Source organism: Erinaceus europaeus, chromosome 23 (assembly GCF_950295315.1).
Source record: "Erinaceus europaeus chromosome 23, mEriEur2.1, whole genome shotgun sequence".
In the NCBI taxonomy this organism is placed as follows: domain Eukaryota; kingdom Metazoa; phylum Chordata; class Mammalia; order Eulipotyphla; family Erinaceidae; genus Erinaceus; species Erinaceus europaeus.
Genome location: NC_080184.1, coordinates 10,110,585 through 10,132,595, shown reverse-complemented (window position 1 = coordinate 10,132,595; position 22,011 = coordinate 10,110,585). Strand labels below are relative to the sequence as shown.

Genomic DNA, 22,011 nt, shown 5'->3' with positions numbered 1-22,011 from the left:
CCTACTTTTATTTTTCTCAATGATAAATTTTAAATATATGTTAAATTATCCCTGGACCTGCTGCATATGAATTTAGCAGAAGTGTTTCAGGATTGTCCTGTCCTCTAATAAGGCTGTTGTAGTATCCTAAGCAGTCCCCCGTCTAACGTGAGTGGCATGAAGAGTGTTCACAGAATTCTAGTGGCCTCATTGTAGTGTGCAGAAATTGAGAATGTGAGGTCCTTCCCACTACCTGTTCCCAGCTGGGAACCAGAATTTGTTATTCATTTTTATGATTCTCATAATTTTATCATAACACTGTTCATTTCTGATTTATGATAATCTGGAGATTGAACCAGAGACTTGGGTGTCTCACTTGAAAGTGATTTGCATACCCACTCTACTAATTAGCTCAGCTACTTGTAGTCATATTAAACAATATTTTTATTGATTAATTTTGGCTAGAGTCAGAGAGAAACTGGAATGGGAGTGCAGGGTAGAAGGGGAAAGATAGGGGGCTGTGTGGTAGAGCACAGGTTATGTGCATGTGTAGGGAAGCACAAGGACAAGCATAAGAATCACAGTTTGAGCCCCAGGCTCCCCACTTGCAGAGGTGTCACCTCACAAGCAGTGAAGCAGGTGTGCAGGTGTCTAAATTTCTCTTCCCCTCTCTGTCTTCCCCTCTCTCAATTTCTCTCTGTCCTATCCAACAATAACAACACGATAAACAAGGGCAACAAAAGGGGGGGCCTCCAGGTGCAGTGAATTTGTAGTGCAGGAACCAAGCCTCAGCAACAGCCCTGGAGATAAAAAACAAAACAAAACAAAACAAAAAGCCAAGGGGATGGAGAGACACACATGTAGTGCTGCGCTCTTGACTCTTCCATCATCTGGAGACCAGAAGTTGAACCCAGGTTGTGAGCAGAGTAATGTGTGTACTCAGGCAAGTCCACTATCACCATCTGTTGTCTGTAATTAGGTTTTTATGCAGAGTTGTAAAGTGTGACCTGCAAAACAGTGGTGTGATCGATTCTGGTTAGTTCAGTTAAAGAATGTGTTATTGGGGAGTCGAGTGGTAGCACAGCTGGTTAAGTGCATGTGGGCCAAAGTGCAAGAACAGGTTTAAGAATCCTGGTTGAGCCCCTGGCTCCCCAACTGCAGGGGAGAAGCTTAACTAGCAGTGATGCAGGTCTGCAGGTGTCTTATCTTTCTCTACCCCTCTCTGTTTTCCCCTCCTCTTTACATTTCTCTCTGTCCTATCCAACAACAACAAAAATAATAACTCCAACAATAAAACAAGGGAAACCAATATATATATATATATATACATATATATATATATATATATATATATCTCGCTCTCTCTGTGTGTCTGTGCGTGTCTCTCTCTCTCTCAGTTCCTCCGTATGTCCTTCCCCTCACGATTTATTTTTGTCAAATCAAGTCAAAGAAAAAGGGAAAGAATGTTGCCTGTAGCAGTGGATTCATCATACAGGCATCAGTGATACTAGTGACAATTTATTTTTAATTTTTAACTAAAAAGAAATATATATATATTTTTTTCTTGTTTTCTTAAAGATATATATATATATATATATATATATATATATATATATATATATATATATAATTTAATTAAATTAAGGGCCCAAACGGCACACCAAGTTAGTTCACATAGTAGAAAATGTAAGGACTCACTCAAGGATCCCAGTTCGAAATCCTGGCTCAAAAACTGTATGTTTAAATTTATTTTCATTTTTTTTTCTAATTAACTCCTAGATATACTTTATCATCCTAAATTCACTGCATGTACATTTGTGTTGAATTTTAAGAGGCCACAGAGCAGAGCATCATATCAAATGTCCCATTGATTAAATCTAGTATCACTAGTACAGATATATCAGTTAACAATTTAATGTCAACACCCTCATATATTATCACTAGTAGCAGTGCATCATATCAATGTCCCATTGATTATCACTAGTATCACTAGTACAGATATATCAGTTAACAATTTAATGTCAGCACCCTCATATATATCTATATTTGTTCAATGATGTGTTGGCCTATCAATATTACACAACAGAATTTTTTTTTTCTTTCACCAGTATAATTCTCAGCTCTAGTTTATAATGGTGCATGGGGATTGATCTGGAACTTTAGACCCTCAGTAAAGCGATTCTCTTTGCATAATTTTATACTCCCTCCGCTGCCCCAGCACTCTTTTTAAAGAGGTAAATATTTAATAAGCATGCTGACCACTGTGGTTGTTTTTGTTGTCTATATTTAATTTTATTTCTCATCTATATTACAATAATGGTTTACAAGATGATAAGATTACAGGGCTGTAGTTTCAAACCATACCTACTGCCACATTTCTGTACTTCCCAATGCTGAAATTCACATTTCCCCCTGGATAACCACCACAGTATTATACACATACTTTGCCCTATGTTTGAACTATATAAATAAAGAATGCAGGTATAAACTAAGCATCTTGAAATTTTAAATTGTACTCTTCTTGACCAGTCAGAATTCACAGTGCTATGTGATCTTCACTTCACTGTTGTCAGAATATGTCATCTCCCAAAGGAATCCCACCACATAGTCTGCTTTTCTCTGTGTTTATATGCTGTGTTGTTTTTCTAGAAGAAAAATGTTATTGGTACATTTTATCTCCAACACTCCAGTTACATGCTGGAGTGACCACTTATTTATTTTTGGGTGTGTACCCTCATAGAGATCTTTTTAAAAATGTTATTTTATAGGATAGAGAGAAATTGAGAGGAGACGCAGATGGGGGAGTCTGTAGCACCACTTAATCATTCATAGAGCTTCCCTCCTGCTGGTTGGCACTTGGGGTTTAAACTCTGTTCCTTTCACATGGCAAAATGTGCCCTTATATGGGTTCTTCACTTGCTTAGCAGTCAAAATTTGTTATTTCTAAAAATAAACAAATCTATCCCTTGGGAAGGGTGAGTAGAAAAATTCACTATCAGCTATGAATTAACAGTCATTACAGCTAGGCTATAAGTACAGAGACATTCACTGTAGAACTAACTTTAATTTGGGATATGCTTGAATTTTATTATTATTATTATTTTTTATTATTTTATTTTATTTTACCAGAGTACTGTTCAGCTCTGGCTTATGGTGGTGCAGGTGATTGAACCTGGGACTTTGGAGCCTCAGGCATGAGAGTCTGTTTGCATAACCATTATGCTATCTACCCCTGCCCGCTTGAATTTTTGTAAAAAAAAAAACAAAAAAACCTTTCCAAATATGTGTATAAAGCTGATAATAACAGAATTTTTTTTGTTTGCTTATTTTTTAACCAGAGCACTGCTCAGCTCTGGTTTATGATTGTGTGGCTGGGTTGAACCTGGGACTTTGGAGCCTCAGGCATGAGAGTCTCTTTGCATAACCATTATGCTATCTACCCCCACCCTAGAATAGTGTTTTTTATGAAACCTCCTCAGCCAGGAAGAGCAGGCCCCTATAGTTCTGTAACATCCCATGGGTGTAAAAACTTTCACCCTGGCCCAGATACTCTCACTCTTCCTGAGACAATTCTAAGGCCACACCCATGAAAGTCAGTGTTCCCTTCCCTGTCTGTGTGTCCCTCCCTGCAGCAGAGAATCTGGTGCAATCAAAGCTGAGGACATGGGTCATGTTCTGTGCTCACAGCTTGTGAGGAAGGTCTGAATGTCCCTCACAGAAGCATTCTGTCTCCTTAGTTAGGAAACAGTAGTTGTGCCAGAACATGGAGTGAAGGGGAGGGACTGGGATGGGAATAAAGGGCTGATATCAATGATGTCCTCTCAGTCATCTGTTTTAGGAGAATAAGAAGGCCTAGGAGTTCCTAGAGGCCTAGAGAAAAAAGAAGGCCTAGGAGTTCCTAGAGGCCAAAGAGAAAAGTGACCAGGAAGCCTCAGTCTTCTGGTCTCTTCTCATTAGTCTCTCTACTTGCATCCCTACCCTGTTCTTCTCTGTGGAGGTTGAAGAAAGACCTGTAAATGTTAGGTGCACAAGTCCATGCTGTGTCCAGAGCACATGGAAAGAAAGGTCTATCACAGGATGATGGCTCTAGAATCAGATAGCAGAAAGCAGAGACATCCCCTGAAAGGAGCTGGTTGATGTGACAGAGTGGAGAGATGGTACAGAAAGTTCTCAGAGTATGGTATTTAGAAGGAAATTTCTGTAGGAACATAACAAAATGAGGGATTGTTAGTACCGCATCAGAAGTGGATATTCCAGATAGAGGATGACAGGAACACACATGAGGACCCCAGCCTCAGACCTTGCCCTTCTGCATGCCAGTCCATGACACTGGGAGTCAGTGAGGGGGAGACAGAGCTACCCAACAAGCAGGGTCTGTACCCTTTTTGGGAAGGATGATCCATATACCCTGTGTTTAGTTCAGTAGGCTTCAGAAAATACAGGCACTATCTCCATAAAAATAAAATAAACTGATAGATTAATAATAATAGTGATAATGATAATAACAAAAACAACAATAATAATATGCAGATATTCAGCATTTAAAGTTGAGTCCTGAATCTAGTTTTTTTTCTAATTTTTGTTAGTGATTTAGTATTGACTTACAAAAATTAAAGAATATGTTTACATATATATTTTATTACTGTTGTAAATGATTTCCCATTAAAATTACTTGTCAAGGCAAAAAAAAAGAGTTGAAGCAAGGCATTTATCTTTTGCAAAAGGGCATGTTGTCAACAGTGGCTGTCAGGCCACAGTGCACCCCCTTCACCCTTCTCCCATCTTTTATACCTCCACTCCTGAGCGGGGCGTCAGCTCACAGTCTCCCCATTGCCTAAATAAGGAAAGGAAGAAGAGGTCTGAAAGTCTCTGCTGGAGGATTAGCAAGCACTGCAAGGAGCTGACCTAAAGAATACAAAACTACTGGCCAAAAGTGGTCATAGATAACAATTTATAAAAAGAATTTTTGTACTAAACAGTTGTTCTTTTTTTAAAAAATTTATTTATTTTCCCTTTTGTTCCCCTTGTTGTTTTTTTAATTGTTTGTTGTAGTTATTGTTGCTATTGATGTCATCATTCTTGGATAGGACAGAGAGAAATGGAGAGAGGAAGGGAAGACAGAGAAGGGGGAGAGAAAGATAGACACCTGCAGACCTGCTTCACCACCTGTGACGCGACTCCCCTGCAGGTGGGGAGCTGGGGGGTTGAATCGGGATCCTTACACCAGTGCTTGCGCTTTGTGCCACATGCACTTAACCCGCTGTGCTACCACCCGACTCCCTAGACAGTTGTTCTATTCATGTTATTTTGAAGAGAAGACCTAACCATCTCTTACATTACGTTGCCCATTTTACTTTTCTTTTTTTTTTTTTTTTTGAAGAGGGAACACAAATCTTTATTTATTTATTTATTTTTTTATTTAAGAAAGGATTAATTAACAAAACCATAGGGTAGGAGGGGTACAACCCCACATAATTCCCACCGCCCAATCTCCATATCCCACCCCCTCCCCCGATAGCTTTCCCATTTTCTATCCCTCTGGGAGCATGGACCCAGGGTCATTGAGGGTTGCAGAAGGTAGAAGGTCTGGCTTCTGTAATTGCTTCCCCGCTGAACATGGGCGTTGACTGGTCGGTCCATACTCCCAGTCTGCCTCTCTCTTTCCCTAGTAGGGTGGGTCTCTGGGGAAGCTGAGCTCCAGGACACATTGGTGGTGTCTTCAATCCAGGGAAGTCTGGCCGGCATCCTGATGACACCTGGAACCTGGTGACTGAAAAGAGAGTTAACATACAAAGCCAAACAAATTGTTGAGCAATCATGGACCCAAAGCTTGGAAAAGTGGAGAGGAAGTATTGGGGAGGTACTCACTGCAAACTCTAGTGTACTTCTGCTTTCTTACTTTGGTGCCATACTCCAAACTCAGTCAATTTCTGCTTTGCGTTTCTACTTTTTTTTTTTTTTACATGCATAACATTCCCCAGATTCCCATTTAACAATACAACCCCCACTATTTCATTCATCATTTTTCATGGACCTGTATTCTCCCCACCCACCCACCCACCCCAGAGTCTTTTACTTTGGTGTAATACTCCAATTCCATTTCAGGTTCGACTTGTGTTTTCTTTTCTAATCTTGTTTTTCAACTTCGGCCTGAGAGGGAGATCATCCCGTATTCATCCTTCTGTTTCTGACTTATTTCACTCAACATGATTTTTTCAAGGTCCATCCAAGATTGGCTGAAAACGGTGAAGTCACCATTTTTTACAGCTGAGTAGTATTCCATTGTGTATATATACCACAACTTGCTCAGCCACTCATCTGTTGTTGGACACCTGGGTTGCTTCCAGGTTTTGGCTATTACAAATTGTGCTGCCAAGAACATATGTGTACACAGATCTTTTTGGATGGCTGTTTTGGGTTCCTTAGGATCTATCCCCAGGAGGGGAATTGCAGGGTCATAGGGTAGGTCCATTTCTAGCCTTCTGAGAGTTCTCCAAACTGTTCTCCACAGAGGTTGGACCAATTGACATTCCCACCAGCAGTGCAGGAGGGTTCCTTTGACCCCACACCCTCTCCAGAATTTGCTGCTGTTACCTTTTCTGATGTGTGACATTCTCACAGGAGTGAAGTGATATCTCATTGTTGTCTTGATTTGCATTTCTCTGACAATCAGAGACTTGGAGCATTTTTTCATGTGTTTCTCGGCCTTTTGGATCTCTTCTGTGGTGAATATTCTGTCCAAGTCCTCCCCCCATTTTTGGATGGGGTTATTTGTTGTCTTGTTGTTGAGTCTGGCAAGCTCTTTATATATGTTGGTTATTAAACTCTTATCTGATGTATGGCATGTAAAGATCTTCTCCCATTCTGTGAGGGGTCTCTTGGTTTGGGTAGTGGTTTCTTTTGCTGTGAAGAAGCTTTTTAATTTGATGTAGTCCCATAGGTTTATACTTGCCTTAGTCTTCCTTGTAATTGGATTCGTTTCATTGAAAATGTCTTTAAAATTTATGCGGAAAAAAGTTCTGCCAATATTTTCCTCTAAGTATCTGATAGTTTCTGGTCTAACATCCAAGTCCTTGATCCACTTGGAATTTACTTTTGTATTTGGTGAAACACAGTGATTCAGTTTCATTCTTCTGCATGTTTCCACCCATTGTTTCCAACACCATTTGTTGAAGAGACTCTGCTTCCCCCATATAATAGTCTGGGCCCCTTTGTCAAAGATTAGATGTCCATACGTGTGGGGCCTCATTTCTGGGCTCTCAATTCTATTCCACTGGTCAGTGTGTCTGTTCATGTTCCAGTACCAAGCAGTTTTGATGACAATGGCCCTATAATACAGTTTGAGATCTGGCAGTGTGATGCCTCCGGTTCTGTTCTTTTTTCTCAAGATCTTTTTGGCAATTCTAGGTCTTTTCTGGTTCCAGATAAACATTTGTAGCATTTTTTCTATTCTCCTAAAAAATGTGCTTGGGATCTTGATGGGGATAGCATTAAATTTGTAGATGGCTCTGGGTAATATATTCATTTTGATGATGTTAATTCTTCCAACCCATGAACATGGAATATCTTTCCACTTTGTGTCTTTTTCAATTTCTTTGAGTAGTGACTCATAATTTTCAGTATACAAGTCTTTCACTTCTTTGGTTAGGTTTATTCCTAGATATTTTATAGTTTTTGTTGCTATAGAAAAAGGAACTGATTTCTGGATTTCAATTTCTTCTAGCTTAGTGTTTGCATAGAGGAATGCCACTGACTTTTGAATGTTAATTTTATAGCCTGACACATTACTGTATTGCCTGATGATTTCCAAAAGCTTCTTGCTGGATTCCTTAGGTTTTTCCATGTATACTATCATGTCATCTGCAAATAAGGAGAGTTTGACTTCTTCTCTTCCAATCAGTATGCCTTTAATTCCTTGCTCCTGCCTGATTGCTATGGCAAGAACTTCCAACACTATGTTGAATAGTAATGGTGATAGTGGGCAGCCCTGTCTAGTACCTGATCTGAGGGGAAATGCTTCCAGTTTTTCACCATTGAGTATGATGTTGGCTGTAGGTTTGCTATATAGACTCCACTATCTTCAGGAATTTTCCATCTATTCCTATTTTTTGTAGTGTTTTGATCATAAAGGGATGTTGTATTTTGTCAAAGGCTTTCTCTGCATCTATTGATATGACCATGTGGTTTTTGGTCTTGCTTTTGTTGATGTGGTGGATCACATTGATTGACTTACGTATATTAAACCAACCTTGCATGCCTGGGATAAACCCCACTTGGTCATGATGAACAATTTTTTTGATATACTGCTGTATCCGGTTGGCTAGAATTTTGTTCAATATTTTCGCATCTATGTTCATCAGAGATATTGGTCTGTAGTTTTCTTTTTTGGTTGTGTCCCTGTCTGCTTTTGGTATCAGGGTGATGTTGGCTTCATAGAAGCTGGCAGGGAGTATTCCAGTGTCTTCAATCTTCTGGAAGACTTTTAAAAGTAGAGGTATTAGTTCTTCTTTGAAAGTTTTGTAGAATTCATTTGTAAAACCATCTGGTCCAGGAGTTTTATTTTTGGGAAGATTTTTGATAACTGTTTCAATTTCCTTAGCTGTGATGGGCCTGTTCATGTTATCCACTTCCTCTTGACTTAGTTTTGGAAGTTGGTAGGTATCTAGGAAATCATTCATTTCTTCCAGGTTCTCTAGCTTGGTGGCATATAGTTGTTCATAGAAGCCTCGCATGATATGTTGAATTTCTGCAGTGTCTGTTGTGATTTCTCCTCTTTCATTTACTATCCGATTTATTTGGGTCTTCTCCCTTTTTTGTTTTGTGAGTCTGGCTAAAGGTTTGTCGATTTTGTTTAGTCTTTCGAAGAACCAACATTTACTTTCATTGATCTTTTGTATGGTTTTCCTATTCTCAATGTTATTTATTTCTGCCCTAACTTTAGTAATTTCTGTCCTTCTGGTTGCTTTAGGGTTCCTTTGTTGTTCTTCTTTTAGGTCTTTGAGATGTGCAATCAGGCTGTTTATTTGTGCCTTTTCTTGTTTCCTAATGTGTGCTTGTATAGCTATCAACTTCCCTCTTAGGACTGCTTTAGCTGTGTCCCAAATATTTTGATAGCTTGTGTCTTCATTTTCATTGAACTCTCGAAACATTTTGATTTCTTCCTTGATTTCCTCTTTGACCCAGAAGTTGTTAAGAAGTGTACTGTTGAGCTTCCACATTTTGGCACTGTTACTAATCTTTTGTTGATTGTTAAATGTTAGTTTAATTCCACTGTGGTCTGAGAAGATGCTTGGGATGATTTCAGTGCTCTTGAATAGGCTGATGCTGTCTTTGTGGCCTAACGTATGGTCTATCCTTGAGAATGATCCATGTGGATTTGAGTAAAATGTGTATTACAGTTTCTTGGGATGAATGACTCTGAAAATGTCCAATAGTTCTAGTTTATCTATCTCTTCATTTAGCTCCCTTATGTCTTTACTGATTTTCTGCCTGGATGATCTGTCAAGTTGAGATAGTGGGGTGTTGAAGTCCCCTACTATGATTGTGTTACTGTTAATATATTGTTGTAGCTCTTTCAGTAGAAGTTTGATGTATTTAGATGGCTTCTCATTGGGTGCATAGATATTAATAATTGTTAAGTCCTCTTGATTGACTGATCCTCTGAGCATTAAGTAGTGTCCATTCCTATCTTTTTTAATCTTATCTATTTTAAAGTCTATCATGTCAGATATGAGAATAGCTGTTCCTGCCCTTTTTTGTGGGCCATTGGCTTGAATGATAGTTTTCCATCCTTTCACTTTAAGTCTGTGTTTGTCTTGTTGAGTTAGGTGAGTTTCCTGTAGACAACATATTGTTGGGTTGTGTTTTCTGATCCATCTTCCTACTCTGTGTCTTTTAATAGGTGAATTCAGGCCATTGACATTTATTGATATCAAAGATTGAAGATATTTTAACGCCATTCTTGTAGAGTTTTAGAGTGTTTTGATATATGTCCTATTTGTGGTGGTCTGACTGTTTATAGGAGACCTTTCAGAACTTCTTTCAGGGCAGGCTTGGTGATGGTTGCTTCCTTCAACTGTTGCTTGTCTGAGAAGGTTTTGATGCTTCCATCTAGTCTGAATGACAATCTAGCAGGATATAGTATTCTTGGCTGAAAGCCTTTCTCATTGAGCACTCGATAGATAGCTTGCCATTCTCTTCTGGCCTGTAGTGTTTGTATGGAGAAGTCTGCTGCTAATCTTATGGGTTTTCCTTTGTAGGTGACTCTTTGTTTTTCTCTTGCAGCCTTGAGGATCCTTTCTTTATCCTTATTCCTTTCCAATCTAAGTATGACATGTCTTGGTGTCTTTAGGTCTGGGTTATTCTGTTTGGGACCCTCTGGGCTTCTTGAATCTTTATGTCTTTGGTGTTGTCTAGACTAGAGAAATTTTCAGCTATTATGGCCTGGAGAATGCTTTCTTCCTCCCCTTCTCTTTCTTCCTCTGGTAAGCCAATAATGCGTATATTGTTTCTTTTGAAGTCATCCCATAGGACTCTGTTGTTGTTTTCAGCATCTCTTAATCTCTTTTTGAGATCTCTTACTTCTTTTTTAGTTGTCTCTAATTCATCCTCAATCTTGCTAATTCTGTCTTCAGCCTCATTGATTCTATTCTCTCTGCCCTCTACTGCTTTCTGGAGTTCATCTATTTTGTTGCCCTGCTGTGATACTGTTTTAGCTTGTTCAGCTAGTTGCCTTCTTAGCTCAGCGATTTCAGCTTTCAGCTCTCTAATAACCATGAGATAATTAGAATTTTCTTCCATATTCTCATTTGTTGTTCCTGCATTTCTGATTACAATGTTTTCAAATTCTTTACTCACTCCTGTTATTATTTCCTTAGCTAATGTTTGGATGTTGAACTCGTTGTTTTGTGCTTCACCCTCTGGAGGACTTTTAGCTGGACTCTTGTCCTGGTTCGAGTCTCCAATATTTTTTCTTGTTTTTTTAACCATTTTAAATAAGTTAACAGTTTTTTCAATCCCTGAGTTGGAGTTCAGTGGTGTAAAAGCCTTTTTTTTTTCCCCTGTAGGCTATGGTAGCCTGAGGGCTTTTAAACTATCAATAGGCTTCTTAGCTTAATCACTGACTCCTGACCAAGAGATAAAGCAGGGTGTGGCAGAGATAATCCAGTGGTTATGCAAAGAGACTTTCACAGCCCCTCAGCTATGCCACCGAGGTATAGGTCTTCTGAGTTTCCTGGTTAGATCTCTGTACCCTGGTGTCCCTCCCTGTTGCTGCTCCAGATTCTGAGGGTAGTAGCAATGGAGACTCAGAGTTGCACTTGGTGAGTCTCTGGGGAGTCCTTTCCTCCCTTCAGCTGTCCCCTTATTGGTGGAGCAGACTGAAGGTGGTGTCTCCACTGACAAACTGTTGAACTGTTAGCAGTCACTTAATCTCTCCTTAGGCCCCTCTCTCCTCTCTGTCATGAGCCACGCGTGTTTGTACTCACGGGTGATTTACTGGGTTTCTGTGGTCATTCTAGTCCTGTCTTGTTTCGGTCCGGGTGGTCTCCTTTGGTATTCCTAGTTGATCCGGGAGAGGAGAGGAGAGGAGAGAAAGCAATCTGCTGCTTGTAGCTCCGCCTCCGGAAGTCGAATCTACTCAGAATATTTTAATGCAGAAACTGCTTTCACTCAATTTTTGTTTGTTTTAGAAATTCAACTTATAACCTTTGTGCATTGAAGATATTGCCTTGTTTTTTTCTAATTGAAGTTGAAATTAATGAGGACTCAGTCTATTTTACTACAAAGTAACATTACTAGTTGCTCCTTTTTTTGGTAGATGATCAGATATATATTTTTTATTGTTATTTTTAAAAAGGAAACACTGACAAAAACCACAGGATAAGAGGGATACAACTCCACACAAGTCCCACCACCAGAACTCCATATCCCATCCCATCCCCTGATAGTTATCCTATTCTTTATCCCTCTGGGAGTATGGACCCAACGTCATTATGGGGTCAGAAGATGGCTTCTGTAATTGCTTCTCTGATGAACATGGGTATTGACAGGTCAATATATACTCCCAGCCTGCTTCGCTCCTTCCTAGTGGGGCAGGGATCCTGGTAAGCAGGGCTCCAGGACACATTGGTGGGATCATCTGTCCAGGGAAGTCTGGTTGGCATCATGTTAGTATTTGGAACTTGGGAACTGAAAAAAGAGTTAACATATAGAGCCAAACAAATTGTTGACTAATCATGAACCTAAAGGCTGGTATAGTTCTGATGAAGAGTTGGGGTGGGGGGATCTTCGTTTTGTAGATAGTTTGTACTCCTATTTCAGTTATATTCCAAAGGGCCCATGACTATACTAGTTTTTTTTTTTCCTTCTTTCCTTTTTTCTTTCCTTAGCCTGACACCAGATATATAGAGGTAGATCCAAGTGATTGTCTGGGGAAATGATGTCATGGCTGGAAAAAGAACCAGAAAGCTGGGAGTCAGGCGGTAGTGCAGCGCATTAAGCGCAGGTGCTGCAAAGTGCAAGCTCCAGCATAAGGATCCCGGTTCGAGCCTCCGGCTCCCCACCTGCAGGGGTGGTCACTTCACAGGTGCTGAAGCTGGTCTGAAGGTGTGTATCTTTCTCTTCTCCTCTCTGTCTTTCCCATCTCTCTCCATTTCTCTCTGTCCTATCCAACAACAGTGACATGAATAACAACAATAATAACTACAACAGTAAAACAACAAGGGCAACAAAAGGTATTAAGTAAATAAATAAATATTTAAAAAAGAACCAGAAAGCTGAATCCGGGAAGAGAATAGCTCCCAAATAAGGGAAAGGTGTATAAATATTGTTGACTGTAAACCCCATCAATTTGATCTGATCTGGGGCCCATATTCAGCCTAAGAGCCTATGTGACCTCTGCATCCCTGTAGATCTGAGCTCACATTCTGTGGTCATGAGTAGGAATGTTCCAAGCTGCCCCAATTTCAGAACTCATCTTCCTCACATGGAACAGAGTATGTTGTCCATTCTCTCTTTGGAGGATGGAACATTATCTACTGTTATTGATCCATGTTGAGGGCAAGGTCCACAAAGGGGTCCATTGTGTTGTTCCTGATAGAGATGACCAGTAACATTGGAGAGAGGGATCTATTCAAGGTCTACGCCCATCATGTCTGGGAATCTCATGACTCCTGACTAAAGCCCCAGTTTATGGGTGGCCTGATAGTGACTAAAGAGTCATCATTAAAGTATGGCAGTCTCTTGCCCTTATTCAGTTTTTGCAGTCCTTACTTTGATAAGATTATTTTTGGAGTGAGTAAGGAAAGTATAATAGGAAGTATGTGGGGAGAGTATCTAGGTCTAAGTAGACACTATTTCATTAGAACTATGTGGTGTCTTTTTAGGTCTTTCTACTTGCTTGCTGCATATACTGACTCATTGCAGACTATTGTGTACTTTTGCTTTCAGGTATACATTTTACCCTGATTTATGGATACATGTTAACATATGCCCTATCTTATGGGACCTGGTCTGTATCTAGGTTTTGGGACATTATTAGGTAGTAAACCACCTGAAATGGAATTAAAGACACCTATTAAAGGAAAAGTCACCTGAGTAATGAGGCTGAAGGATTGACATTCCACGCCTGGTGAAACATGATGAGGTGGTACTTGTTGCATTGATTAGGTTGGGATCAGCAGATGCAATATCATTTGGTATGAACTGAGAGAAGCATGTAGTAGGAAATTGAGGCCCATCCTAGAGGTTCCAGGACTGGAGAAATACAGGCTCTATAGAGGAAGCAGGAGATTCCTGCTATCTTAAGGTTTAAGAAGACAATAGGTAGTTACTGATTTAATAAAATTATTTGGCAATTGGGTTAACTTTGAAAATCCCTTTGTTAGGATTTGCTGTACTTGATTTTTTTTTTCTTTCCCAGGTGTTGTTGGGGCTTCATGACATGGCAAATCAACCACTTACAATGACCATGTTTTCTTTATTTCCTTTTTTTTTTTTTATTAGAAAGAACAGAGAAAAATTGAGAGAGACGGTGAGATTGAGAATAAAGGAGAAAGATACTCACCAGCAGCCACACTTCACCAGTTGTGAAGCTTCCTCCCTATATGTGGGGAACAGATGCTTGAACTCAGGTCCTTGTGCTTGATGATCTATGTACTTAACTGGGTGTACCACTATCTGGCACCCACATCACTAGCTATTTCTTCTTTTTATATCTTTATGATATAGGGAAGAGGAAACAGGAATGAAATAATTAGACTGTGTTCAAGACTAGTAAGCATCTGAAATATAACATTACAAATGAGCATAGCAAATACTTTAAATAAAATGTAAGTTAGAAACAATTGCAAGTTTATGTATAACACTTTGTTTATTGTCCCCACAATTTGACTGAAAGCAAACTCAGCATATCCACAAAAAGACTTACAGTCATTTTTTAGTAATTTAATAATGATCAATCTAATTGTGGGAAAGAGGGGTAAAATTCCATACAATTCACACTACCAGGGTACCATATCTCATCCACTTCATTGGATGCCTCCCTATCCTTTTTTTTTTGTCCTTCTTCTACTCCTCCTTCTTTTTTAATATTTATTCATAAAATGGAAACACTGACAAGACCACAGGATAAGAGGGGTACAATTCTACACAGTTCCCACCACTGGAACTCCATATCCCATTCCCTCCCCTGATAGCTTTCCTATTCTTTAACCCTCTGGAAGCATGGACCCTGGGCCATTATGGGGTGCAAAAGGTGGAAGGTCTGACTTATGTAATTACTTTCCTGCTGAATATGGAGCTGACAGGTCAATCCATGCTCCCAGCCTCTCTCTCTCTTTCCCTAGTTGGCCAGAGCTCTAGGGAAGCAGCCTCCCTATTCTTTATCCCTCTGTGGGTGTGGACCAAATATCTTTATGGTGTGCAGAAGGTTGGAGGGCTGGCTTCTGTAGTTTCTTTTACAGTGTACATCGGTTTTGACATTTCAATCCATTTCCCTAGCCTTATTCTGTCTTTCCTTAGTGGGGTTAGACTCTGCAGAGGTGGGGTTCCAGGACACATTAGGGAAGTTGTCAGCCAAGGGAGGTCAGGTTGGCATCATGGTAGCATCTGCAAATTGGTGGCTGAAAAGCATTAAGATATAAAGCAGAACAAATTGTTTAATAATCAGGAACATAAAGGTAAAAATAGTACAGATAATATTTGGGGTTTTCATGTTTTAAAAATCTGGGGAGTCTATTATAGTCCCAGGGGGGCCATGACTTTAGTAATTTTTGCCAAGGCCTGACAGCTAACATGCATGAGGACTAAAAGTACTGTCTGGGAAAATGGTGTCAGAGTTGAGAATAGGACTAGAAATCTGGATCAGGGAAGAGAGTAGCTGCCAGATATAGGAAAAGTACAGAAACACCATGAACTGTAAACCCCTTCAGTCTGACCTAGGCCTCATGTCTGTTTTATTTGGCACAGGAGCTTGTGTAACCTCTGCATCCCTATCAGCCTGAGCTTCCATCCCATGGCCATATCTAGGAACATTATAGGCTGCACTCATTTCAGGACCAGTCTTCCATGAATGGTAGAGTATGTTGACCCAGCCTCCCTTTGGAGAATTGGGCAGTTTCTATCGTTGTTCTACATTGAGGGTAAGGTCCTGTAGAGACCCACAAGTGGATTTATGATGTTGTTCCTGATGGACAAGACCACTGATTGTGTAGAGAGGGATCTGCTAGAGTTCTAGGCCCATTGTATTTGTGTGAGCAACCCCAAGATTCCCTGACTAGGGACCTGGATGATGGGGTGGCCTGGTAGTGACCAAAAGGGCGATCTTTAAAGTATGGTGATCTCTTGCCCTTATTCATCTTTTGTAGTCTTTGCTTTATCTTACAGAGTATCTGAAGAAACTTAAATAGGAATTAGTTTAGGATAGTATCTAGCTCTAAGCAGAAAATTAAGTACTTTTTTTTCCCTTTTGGTTTTTCTACTTGCTTGCTGTACCTACTGAGTCATGACAGACTATTGCATACATTTGCTTGAAGGTATATATTTTCCTTTAAATTATGGATACGTGTGTACATTTGCCCTATCTCATGTACCCTGGTCTATATCTAGATTCTGTAGTTTCTATATCTAGGTTAAGAAGTATGCCACATGAAATGGAACTAAGGATTCCTATGAAGTAGGAAAGGTTTCACCAGAATAATAGAGCTGAAGGGTTGACATCCCAGGCCTGGCATCTATGAAAACATTCCAAAATAAAATATGGAGGTGCCACTGGTTCCACTGATTTAGTTGATATCAATAGATGCCATATCCATTGGTATGAATCCAAAGAAATATGCAGGAAAATGAGCAAAGCCCCAGAGGTTTAAAGACTGGAAGAAATACAGGTTTTATAAGGAATGAGGAAGGTTCCTTGCTGTCTTAAAGGTTTAGAAGACAACAGGTAATTATTATTATAACCAGGTTATTTGGAAACTTGGTTTACCTTGAAAATTTCATGGTTAGAATTTTCTATGTCATACAAGACCTCACCATGATGTATGTCATTTACAAATAATGTCTTTTAAATTTTTTTTATTTATTTATAAAAAGGAAACATTGAGGGCTGGGGAGAGAGCATAATGGTTATGAAAAGCCTTTCAATCCTGAGGCTCTGAGGTTCCAGGTTCAATCCTCAGCACCACCATAAGCCAGAAAGAGCAGTGTTCTGGTTTCTTCCTCTCTCATGGTATCTTTTCCTATGTATCTACTCTTTCTCATTAAAATAAATAAAATATTTTTAAAAAAGGAAGGAGACCTTCACATAACCATAAGATAAGAGGAGTACAATTTCTCATCCCTCTGTATTCCATCTATATCTCTTTCTCAACTTCCTTTTATGAGTGGGATCATCCCATACTAGTCTTTCTCTTTCTCACATATCTCACTTAACACAATTCCTTCTAGCTCCATCCAAGAAGAGTCAAAAGAATGCATCCATATTTTCATTTATATAGAGAGACAGAGTGTTAAACAAACACTGGGCCATGCACAAAGCAAGAGAGGCATTCTGCACAGTGAGCTTTTGCTCTTCCTCAGGCCACCAGCACAGACTTAATAATTGTATTCTAATTATCTCTCCCCAACTTGATACTGCTGCCTAGGGTTATCTAGTCTTTCCTTGATGCCCCACACCAGATCAGTAGGCTAGTGCAAACTCAGACCCCCACACTCAAAGATGGGACAGGAGTCTGGGCTTCACATCCCTGGCCCCTTGGATAATTAGACTCAAACCATAAGGGTATTATCCATGCTGGCAGACAGTTGAGGGCAGAGCCTGGTGTGTGTTCCCTAGGTGGGAACACAGCAAGTCATGGGGACTCCATTCCATGGCCTATGGTAGGAATTCTAGTCACAGTAGTGACTAGCAGTCTCATGAGTGTGAGAATAGCTCCATCTATTTAGAATCTAGGTTTTGGCCAGTGCTCTTTCCAGTCTGGGCTGCTTATGGGCAGTACTTGCAAATAAAGAAAGTCACTCTAGAAAGTAAGTACTGCTTCTCAAATGTGCACAGGGTTCTTGCTTCCTCCTTTTGGTTGCACATGTCTCCTTCTAATTCACTTCTTGAGGAAGATACTTCAGTGATTCCAGAGTCTGGATGGAATCATGAGGCTGGTGAGTGTCAGCCTCCAGAGCTTAGATAGAAAAGGTTGCCTCAGAGAGGCTCCAATGCTCCCCATAGCAGCCATGTGCCTGAGGTCCCCTTCACTATTCCCCCTCCCCCTTTTTACGATTTTTTTTATTCATAAGAAATATAGGAGGAGGGAGAAAATAATCATACATCCCTGTGATATTTGTGCTGTCCAGGATTGAACTCGGGACATCTCACTTGAGAGTTCAAAGCTTTATCCACTACCACCTTCTGGACTACCCTTGTTTATGTCTAACCAAATTATCCATCTTAGGCCTCAGTGTGGATTCCTATGACCTGTCTTGGCTGCTCCTGAGGCTTCTCCATTCAGTGTGCTCTATTGACATCATGGGGCTGCCTATTAGTGTCTTTAGTATCTATTTTTGTATTTCTTTATTCATTTCATAATCTTATCTATTTATTGTATATAGACAGCCTGAAGTTGAGAGGTAAGGGGGAGATAGAGAGAGATTCAAGAGACACTTACAGCACTGTTCACCATTCACAAAGCTTTCTCCCTGCAAGTGGGGAATGGGGGTTCAACCCAGGTCTTTGTGTTTTGTCATACGTGTTCAATCAGGTGTGATCCCACTCAGTCCCTATATTCTTTTATTTTACTTAATGTTATTTATTTTATAGGACTGAGTTTAATTGATAGGGGAGGAGGAGGAAGAGACAGTGATACCATTTCACTTATTGTGGAGATTCCCTCCAACAGATAGGGACCTGTGTTAGGATAGTGTGAAATGAAAGGCCCAGAGGGAGAATCAAAATTCTAGCCCCTAATAGTTTGATGCTAAGTTTTAGCATCAAACTATTAGAAAATTGAGGTACTCAAAACAAGGCAAGTAGAGTCCAGAGTTCTGGCAAAGGAAAATTCTGTTGTAGCCAAGAAAAAGCTGAGAAGCCACATCTGGGGGTGAGGGGGATCTAAGAAGCCTATCTGTCAAATAACCTCACCAATGTGTCCTGGAACCCCACCTCCCTAGAGCTCTACCCCAATAGGGAAGGATAGGAACTGGCTGCGGGTGTTGATCAACCTATGTCCAGTGGATAAGCAATTACAGAAATTATACCTCCCAATTTCTGCACCCTGTAGAGATATTTGGTCCATTCTCTCAGGGTAATAAAGAACAGGGGACCTTCCATTGGGGATGGGATATGGCACTGTGTTGGGATTCACCTAGATAAGTGTCCACATAGTTATGGAGAAAATACTAGCTATCCTACTCCTCTGATTGATGGACATAAGGAAAAGGATGAAGCAGTTCATGCTGGGCTGGTGACACAGCACAGTGGTTGTGCAAATGACCTTCATGCCTGAGATGCCTAAGATTCTGAGCTCCATAGTTCAATTTGCAGAACTACTTAAAAGCAGAGCTAAGCAGAACTCTGGTAAATAATAATAATAATAATAATGTTTTTATGTGGAAAACAGAAATTTTATGCATGTACAAGCTATTGTATTTACTGTTGACTGTTCAACATTAATCTCCCAATAAAAAAATTAAAATAAATAGAGAAAAGAGAAAAGAAAATAGAAAAAATTCTCCAGCCATGTATTATTTATGTTAGGGAATGCTGAAATTCAAGGAGACTGGACCCAAAATTGAGTGGAGGAGAAAGCTAATATTATTTTAAATTGTGGACTGAGAACCATGGCTGTCACCCTGCAGACTCTGGCCCAGAATGGGCATTGTGACATTATTTTAAACTAGGATGTGTGAGTTAAGTTAGCCTTGGATTACCGAAGCAGTGGTTATCACAATTACACAGTGGTTTTCACTGTTACAAGTGGTCATGGTACAAGGACTCTTCTCTTTCAGGACCAGGAGTGAGGGAGTAGGGGCATCTTGTCTTTCAAGACCAGGCATTGGGGAGTGGTTAGGATTACTGGAATTTTCCCTCAGCTAAAATTTTCTGAATTCTTTGATTCCCTCTCATCCACAGTTTCAGAACATCGTTTCTTTCTTTCTTTTTTTTTTTTTTTGCTTTCAAATTTATCTATTATTGTGAGAGAAGAATAGATAAGAGAATCAGAGACTCACAGCTGCACATGTAGTGCCAAAGTTCAAAGCCTTCAGACCCATATGCTTTAGATTCCAACACTATCCACTCTGCTACTTTCTGGCCTGCACAATACTATATTTTAATTTTTTTAGTTAATTATTCAATGAGTTGTGCTAAGCTCTTGCTCATGGGGTTTACTCAGTTCAACTTTTTTAGGGTTAGAAGTGGAGTTTGAAGAAAATTTATTAGTCTCTCTTATCCCCAGGCTCTATTCTCCTTTGCTTTCTGAATATCACTGCTATTTTACCAGAGCATTCCTCAGCTCTGGCTTATGATGGTGCTGTGGATTGAATTTGAGGCTTCTATTGCCTCAGGTATGAAAGCTTTTTGTCTGTGAATATCACTGTTTAATGCTGATCTCTGAGAAGTGAGGCCTAAGGTATGTAGGAAGACTCAGACATTTTATTAGATTTTGAAGATCCACGCATTTATTGAAGGAGACAGTGAAGGGTTTGAGTCACATATATCAGTAAAATTTTTAAGTGTAGGGAATGCCCTGATATGCAGGATAACTCACTAAGTAGTCCCCAACAGTTTTGTCCTTCCTTGTTCCTGAACCTCTTCACCTTGAAAGGCTAGGTTATTGGACCTTTTGTGCATTACAATTATCTTCCTTGTAGGTGCAGTGCTGTCAAGCAAAACAACTTTGCCAGTGGATCTCAGTCATAGTCTCAAACTGGTACTGTGATTTCTCTTCATTTTCTGTCCTGAGAAGGAATTGAGAGGAGGAGGGAGAAATGGCCATTTCTCAGGTATGTGGCATGTTCTGAATCTGATGCTGTCTTTTCCTTCCTAGATAAGTTGTATTTTAATTTATAAATGTACTTCCTTTTATGTCTATTTCACTGCTTCTTATTTCTTTCACCAAGTTTATCAATGGGACTCTGTCTGTACATTGTCATCTGACTTTGCTACCATTATATGTAGATACAGATATGGATACATATGAGAAAAAGAGGATGGGGGAGAGAAAGGAAAGTTTCACACTTCCTTCATGTGTGAAACTTCCCCTTGCAGGTGTTGGAGAGATAGGGCTTGACCTGGAATCTCATAGATTTTAATGTATGCTGTCTACTATGTGTGCAGCCATAAAGACCCTGTTAAAGATTTGAGTGTCACACCCAGATACTCAGTTTCAACTCCTGGTACCACATAGGGTCATGAAGAGGGAAACATTATGAGTAGTACTCTGTTTTTATTCCTCTGTCTTTATTTCATGCTCTATAGGGAATTAGTAAAATTATTCCACCAGGAGAAATGAAGTTCGTTAGAACATATTTTCTTGTCCTCTGTACCGAGGCATTCTATGTGTGATGGATTCTTGCCTTGAGGGTTGAGTGATAGTGCACCCAGCTAAGCACACAAGTTGTCATGCACAGGGACCCAATTTCAAGCCCCACTCTTCACCTGCAGGGGGAATACTTAACAAGCAGTAGAACAAGTCTGCAGGAGTATCTCTTTTTTCTCTTCCTATCTGCCCCTTTTCCCTCTCAACTTATCTGTTGTATTAAATTTAAAATAGAAGAAAATGGAGAAAAATTGCTACCTGGAGGTAATGATTTGTATAACTGCCACTGATTCTCAGCTATAGTCAACTTAAATTCCATGTAGGTTTTTGCATAATCTCTGTCTGGAATAGGATGAAAATTAACAAGTCTATAAAAGTATGGTAATCGGGAGTCGGGCTGTGGCACAGCGGGTAAGCACAGGTGGCGCTAAGCTCAAGGACCGGCGTCAGGATCCCGGTTTGAGCCTCCGGCTCCCCACCTGCAGGCAGGTCCCTTCACAGGCGGTGAAGCAAGTCTGCAGGTGATTTTTCTATTTCATGAGAAATCAGTATTGTTTGCCTTATGACTTTCATTTATTTTGTTATTTAAGTGTTTTGCAATGTAGCCCTTGGAATTTTTTTTCTGTGAATCACATTCAAATATATAGGAGAGAGAGGATTAAATAGGGTAGGGGTAGATAGTATAATGATTATGTAAAGAGACTCTCATACCAGAAGCTCCTAAATCCAGGGTTGTGCTCTGATAAACGGAAAAGATAAAAGAGAATTCTTTTCAAAATTAAAAAAGGAACTTCTTGTTGTGTAGGGAAAAAAAACAAAATATGTGGAAGACAGGCGGTGGCTCACCTCGTTGTGTACTCATATTATAGGGGTCAGATACAAGGGTTAAAGCCCCTAGTCCCCACCTGCAGGAGGCAAAGCTTCATGAATATAGAAACAGGACTATAGGTTTTTTCTCTTTCCTTCCCTCTTTCCTCCTCCCATCTCAATTTATCTCTGTCTCAAT

General features: G+C 39.9%; 2 protein-coding genes across 15 annotated transcripts in view; one reads left to right on the top strand and one right to left on the bottom strand.

Annotated features, from left to right (window-relative positions):
* The window catches only part of LOC103127428 (zinc finger protein 709-like), a 393,603-nt gene that overhangs the window by 144,183 nt on the left and 227,409 nt on the right, over positions 1-22,011 (bottom strand). The window lies entirely within an intron of this gene.
* The window catches only part of LOC103127427 (zinc finger protein 709-like), a 426,106-nt gene that overhangs the window by 398,650 nt on the left and 5,445 nt on the right, over positions 1-22,011 (top strand). For 3 of the 9 annotated variants that reach the window (XM_060181679.1, XM_060181680.1, XM_060181674.1), the window contains exon 2: positions 20,338-20,469. The exons of 3 other annotated variants lie outside the window; for them this stretch is intronic. In XM_060181679.1, coding sequence (XP_060037662.1) covers positions 20,455-20,469 — 15 coding nt within the window. In that variant the 5' untranslated portion in view covers positions 20,338-20,454. Of the gene's footprint in view, positions 1-2,087; positions 2,214-12,368; positions 12,586-15,447; positions 15,554-20,337; positions 20,470-22,011 lie in introns of those variants that run through there. 3 more of the 9 variants (XM_060181678.1, XM_060181677.1, XM_060181681.1) reach the window with 3 other exon arrangements.